The sequence below is a fragment of the Trichoderma citrinoviride genome, assembly GCF_003025115.1.
Source record: "Trichoderma citrinoviride strain TUCIM 6016 unplaced genomic scaffold BBK36scaffold_6, whole genome shotgun sequence".
Classification (NCBI taxonomy): Eukaryota; Fungi; Ascomycota; class Sordariomycetes; order Hypocreales; family Hypocreaceae; genus Trichoderma; species Trichoderma citrinoviride.
This window is the reverse complement of record NW_020194714.1, coordinates 14,012-20,056: the sequence shown is the minus strand read 5'-3', so window position 1 is coordinate 20,056 and position 6,045 is coordinate 14,012. Positions and strand designations below refer to the sequence as shown.

General features: G+C 47.3%; 2 protein-coding genes across 2 annotated transcripts; one reads left to right on the top strand and one right to left on the bottom strand.

Moving 5' to 3' along the window:
* Positions 1-227: 227 nt before the first annotated feature.
* Positions 228-2,035, bottom strand: BBK36DRAFT_1117667 (MFS general substrate transporter; the record flags this gene model as incomplete). Its single annotated transcript, XM_024890381.1, has 5 exons — positions 228-469; positions 529-740; positions 812-1,327; positions 1,387-1,664; positions 1,730-2,035. 5 exons carry the CDS (start codon positions 2,033-2,035, stop codon positions 228-230), a joined length of 1,554 nt encoding a protein of 517 aa, XP_024749946.1.
* Positions 2,036-2,766: 731 nt separating this feature from the next.
* Positions 2,767-3,885, top strand: BBK36DRAFT_52631 (glycoside hydrolase family 105 protein; the record flags this gene model as incomplete). Its single annotated transcript, XM_024898207.1, has 1 exon — positions 2,767-3,885. The coding sequence occupies one exon, from the start codon at positions 2,767-2,769 to the stop codon at positions 3,883-3,885; it is 1,119 nt and encodes a 372-aa protein (XP_024749945.1).
* Between the last annotated feature and the right edge of the window lie 2,160 nt (positions 3,886-6,045).

Here is a 6,045-nt window from a genome sequence, read left to right as displayed (position 1 = left end):
CCGCTGAAGGATGGCTGAGTTGGCGCCTACTGAATTTGAGCTGTTTGTTGACCCAGCTTTTAATGTTCTTTACTGTTCCATCAACAGATATGCCGCAGATAGAGCAATCTCGAAATTTTGCCGAAGGACATGCATGCCACTTATGGTTGAGCAGTTATCTCCATGCTAATGTTTTGCCTGTTACGTCTGGAATACTTCTATACTGGAGCCACAACTTGATGAAGTCTTTAGATAACATAGCGAAAGTTCGGATTCTCCTTATCTGTCAGGTCCTCCCAAGCGTGCACCAGTCGCTCGTCTCGAGCCTCGCGCACTCCGGAAGCCGCCAAATTATCTCGCTTCTTATTTTCCCTTGCTAGGTAGAATCGCAGAGCAAGAAGCACAATAACAAGTAAGGTATAGCACCCGAGATGAGTAGCAAAGGCAATAAAGTATCGAGGTGCATCCCAGGCCAGGAATACTTGGGGGCCTGCCAATTATTAGCAACTTTCTCGGCAAGGAATACCAGCATTGTCTTTTACTACTTACCAATTGCGTTACCGGCTGCCCAGGAGATGAAATTAAGAGCTACAGCTGCACTTTTCTTGGTTTGTCCGGCAACATTCCGTGACAGCATAGACAGAGCCAACGTTTGGGCTGCCCAAAAGGACATGGTAATATTGTAGCATACAACAAGACCAATCTTCTGGCTTCTCGTATCAAGGGGAACTGTCATTAGACAAATGGTGCCAATGAAGGACCTAATTTGACGCACGGTTAGTTCTTTCCGGGCTGGCAGCGATTCATCAGTAATAGTAGAACGGAGACTTACGGGATGATGAACGCAGTCATCACGTAGAGATTTTGGTTCGTGCGTTTGACCAGCCATGTCGAACCCAGGAGCACGATGATGATGTAAAATCCCAGGACCATGGCCAGAAGCTGAGTCTGCAGAACAGTAAACCCCATGCCTGAGATTATGATACCCTGGAACGCGCCGAGTCCGGAAGTGGGCAGCGTAGTGCAGAGCTGAACCAAGCAATAGCCCCAGATCTGAGGGTCCTTCAGGGCTTCGATAAACTGACTCTTCTTCCATTCTCTGTTTTGAATGCCCGTCTGATTGTCGCGAACTCTTTCAATCATAAGGCGCTTTTCATCTTCAGTGAAGCACTTGGCCCGCATGGGAGAGTCAGGCATCCACCACCCAACAAAGAGACCGAAGACAACAGAGATGACTCCGTAGATGAGAAACAGCCACTTCCATGACTGCAAAGGTCCCGTGGTGATAAGACTGAAGCAGTAAGCCAAAAGGCCGCCTACAATCTGTTGAGCGCCATTCATCATGTACCTACGGTTATGGAAATTAGCCAGCTATCGTGTATATTTCCGCCAGTGGTGCGACCTTACCAGTAAGCCACCCGCTGAGCTTGCTCCTCTCGTCTGTACCACATTGCAGATAAGACAACGAATGATGGCTGGCACACCGACTCGAAGAGACCGAGCAGCGTCCGCACCACGAGAAGGCCAGTGAAGTTGGTACAGGCGGCAGTGCAGGCCAGCACTGTACCCCACGCCATGATATTGAAGCTGAGATATTTCGCAATCGGAACCCTGGCAATTATGTAGTTTTGAGGGTATTCAACGACGAGAATGGTGATGAAAACGCAGGTTGTCAACCAACTATACTGCATTGGCAAATTTGGGTGAGCAATCGATCTAATTGACACGCTCCGCGTTTGGAGCCACTCACGTCCTGGCCAACTAGATGGGTGTCGTCTTTGATACCCATAATTGAAGCAAAGGACATTGTCCCCTTGTCAATAGCTTGCAGGAAATACGTCGAGATCATGACAGTGAGGATACGTCGGTCGATCTTGCGGCGCAGTTCATCGCTCTTCTCCGGGCTGATGGTGATTCTGGTGTCCGATATATATTGAGCGAGCTCCTTGTCTACTCGCCCGTAATCAGTGTGATCTTTCTCGATCTCATTGGACAGGACTGCTTCGACATGGTCCTCAATTTCGTCAACGCTCGGGCTGGACTTTGGCGGCGACATCTCCGGATAGAGGCGGGAATTCTTGTCACTCTCCGATCAAAGGCGCGGTAGGTGGTTCGGAGAATGCAAGCCTCGTGCTTGTAAAGCTGATCGCAGGCCAAGGGGCAAAGCTATGGTTTTATTTTGCTTCGAACGCAGTACTTCGACAGGCCGACATATGCCAAGAGCCTCACCCCGCAAATGCGAACCGAAATCTGGGGTTATCCCGAAACTAGCAGGATTCCCCAAGCTATCTCGTGGGAACGAGGCCTAAAAGCGTAACGCTGATGAGCAGACGAAGCTGCCTTCAGCCCTCGCTTCGCTTTACACCGAGCTTGAAGGGGGTGGTGTACAGCGCCATCCCCCAATGAGAATGCTGGGTGGCCGTCTGAATACCCAAGCCGCGCCCTCGAACTACCTAGTAAATGCTTTGGTGTTTGCGGGGCATTTCGCGGCTAGAAGCAAGCTATGGGAAACCCTCTTCGCCCCATGATTCCGTGGCTAGTCCTCGCTTCGAAATGAACCGAGCCGAGCGTGGCAATTCGCAGTTGTTGGGATTCACCGACGGGTGATCTCTTCCGAGCAAAGGTCGCACTCCAACGTGCCACAATCTCGCCGCGAACTTACATAAACTGCCAGCAGATGGCCTTCGCTCACGGCACCTAACAGTATTGGTCTGGCAAGGTTTTCTTTGCGCCTACTGCAGTGCTTCTCCGATTTCCCCAGCCAATACTGGCAACCGGCTAGCAGCTATGCCCCTCTCTGCTCATGGATTTGACTCAAAGGAGGTACACTCCAAGATCCAGCTTCTCATTGATGGACTCGTCAACATCAAGGACGAGACGGGGGAGTTCCTCATGACTCTCGCGGATGGCCGCGTGATAGACACTAAAGGATGGAATGACTGGGAGTGGACGCATGGCGTTGGACTCTACGGCATATGGCACTACTACCAAACGACGGGTGATGCCAAGTATCTCCAGATCATTGAAGATTGGTTCCGGAATCGATTTGCCGCAGGTGGTACGACGAAGAACATCAACACCATGGCAGCTATGCTCGCCTTGGCTTACGTGTACGAGAAAACAAGGAATCCGACGTACCTCCTCTGGCTCGACAGCTGGGCAGAGTGGGCGTACCATGACTTGGAGCGAACAAAATTTGGAGGCATGCAGCACATTACATATTTGGAGGAAAATGACCAACAGTTGTGGGATGACACGCTTATGATGACTGTGCTGCCCTTGGCCAAGATTGGGCTTGTTCTGGACCGGCCTCACTACGTTAAGGAAGCCAAGTACCAGTTCTTGCTGCATATCCAGTACCTGTTTGACTCTAAGACGGGCCTTTTCTTCCATGGCTGGTGTTTCAAGGACGGTGGCCACAACTTTGCCTCGGCAAGATGGGCACGTGGAAATAGCTGGCTCACTATTGTGATTCCAGAAATTATTGAGCTGCTGGATCTGGCTTCTGACGATCCGCTTTGCCTTTATCTCAAATCGACGTTGGCTGCCCAATGCGAAGCGTTGAAGGCTTTCCAGTCACCTGGCGGGCTTTGGCGGACTCTGCTAGATGTCCCAGAAGAGGAGGGTTCCTACCTGGAATCCAGTGCAACGGCCGGCTTTGCGTTTGGGTTACTTAAGGGACAGCGAAAACACTACCTTGAGAAAGAATATCAAGACGTCGCGTTCAAGGCAATCCAAGGTGTTTTAGATAACATCGACAACAAAGGCCAGTTACTAAACACGTCCTTCGGAACAGGAATGGGATCAGACTTGGAATTTTATAAGAAGATTCCTATCACCCCGATGCCATATGGGCAAGCAATGGCCATCTTAGCTTTAGTTGAGCTCCTGAAGATTTTTATATAGAGTAACGGTACCTTGTCCCTTAACAAGGATTCCACTAGAATTTGCATAAAGGTCATTGTTATAATAACTTTCCCAAGTCTCTACGTGGCGTGAAGCAACTCCAGCCAAGTTGTCGCTAAGATTTGCATCTTATATTATGTTCCAGTATTGCGCCTCGCTGTCAGAAGTCCTTTAAGAGTGCAAATTAACCAAGTCCGATTCATTCAGTATATGTGAGGTTATGGCATCTAACGGCTGATATAGGTAGGTATAAGAAACATCGCCCAGAAGTTTAAGCGTTGGCTCTCCTGTGCCTGAGATACACCTGGTCGAGATCTTGCCAGACGTATCTAATCCTACTTATTAATACTTGATTATGCATACTAGGGGAGTTAAACAAATAGATTTTGCTTATTCTTAAACACCCACTTGTATCTTAACATTTTGCCCGGCTTTTTTTTTTTCTCTTTTTTTTCTTTAGTAGAAGCACTTGATGTCTGCAAACGTCTTTACTTGAGAGGTGTGTCTTTTAGCTTGTATCCATGCACAAACTGCTCAGTTTGAACCGCCATGGCCTGACTCGTTTATACCTATTTTCCGCATATCAAGGTGCAAGTCTCTGAGCCAAAGCTTCCCAAAACTGTACGTGTCCTCATTGCTATGCAATGCTTTAAGTAATATCTCCTCTTCAGTCCATAACCGGTTGAGATAATGGCAAATTCTTTGATTCACCCTTTAATATGTTGTCAAATGTGTCCAATTGCAATATCATGAGCTTAAACAGGAGTTAAATTGCAAACGATATGCTTTGCCCTGCTGCAAGAATGGTATACCGCAGGTGCATTTACTATAAATCATGCTATGTCTATTGTAAGAGAGGATTGGCGGCGAGAGAAGGTTCCTATTTCGATAGCTATTCCATAAAGAATATATCACATATTAAATTACGTAAAGTAAATTTCTTTCAAGAGACTAACAAACAAGAAGTTAAGTAACAAAATCGAGCTCCTAAGGGGACAATGCATATCAAAGAGGTCGAGAGCTCTAGCTCACGTTAGCAGAGTCGTTGTTAAGAAGTTCCACGCAGTTATGGAGGACTTACCGTCTCTAAACACAGGAATAGTGCCTCTGGATGATTTCAAGGCAATGAAATAGCTGACATGGCTGGTTAACCAGTCCTCTGCTAGCAAAAGCCAAGCCAAAACAAACCATATTTATGTCAAACTTAAATAAAGGCAGCAACGAGCTTTACTGTTCTCCATTAACTAACATTAGGCTCGCAAAGTCTTGCCCAACTTAAGCGAGGTTACATCCTGGTATTGGCCAACTCGGCTACAGATTGCAGGCGTCAAGCTTTCACGTCACTCGACTTACATCTGTAGCAACCTGCCAGAAGCGGGAGAGTATTACCACAACGTGTGGCAAGTGCTTTGGAAATGATATGCGCGTTAGACATTATATCTTGTTCCTCGTAGCGGCAGTATACCCAGTGCAGTCATTTCCAGCACTTCTTCTTCACAAATTGAATAGCTATAACGTGACATCTCTTTGCGTGCTTATATGTCCGCGTCATTGTCTCGTGGCTTTTGCATTGTTTGTGCAGGAGCTGCATAGTAATGCTCTGTGATCTAAGTTACCGCGGAACCAGGCATCGTGGAATTAATAATCGCAGGAAAGATCGCGTCTGCATCGGTTTATTCATATCTGAAAACAACTTCTAATACCTGCGAGTAGCTTTTGCCTAAACCTACTGTTTCGGTTCTCTCATAGCGGCTGTTATTTATCCACAGCGGCGGCAATATTATGCCGTTACGCTAATATTCATTGATGCTCGTTGAGCAATTAGACTTGATTTTCTTCGAGTATATGGGATCTCCATTTGCTGTTGACGCTACTCGGCTTTCAGAAATGCTTCATGCCCCGCCTTATAGAGACGATACTACGCTGATCGGAGAGATAATCGTCCCGCAAACACTTTCAGTCTCCTTTATTTCGGCCATCTTCCTTGCCGTGAAAGGCCTATATAAGGCTCTCAAGGAACCACAAACTCCACGCTCTCAGGCAACTAAAACAAGAGAACCGTCGTTTCTTCTCACATTACAAGTTTTGCTTCTATTTCCAGACGCCCGAGGAACAACCATTACCCAAGATGCAGAAAGCTGTAAGTAACCACCTTGAGTT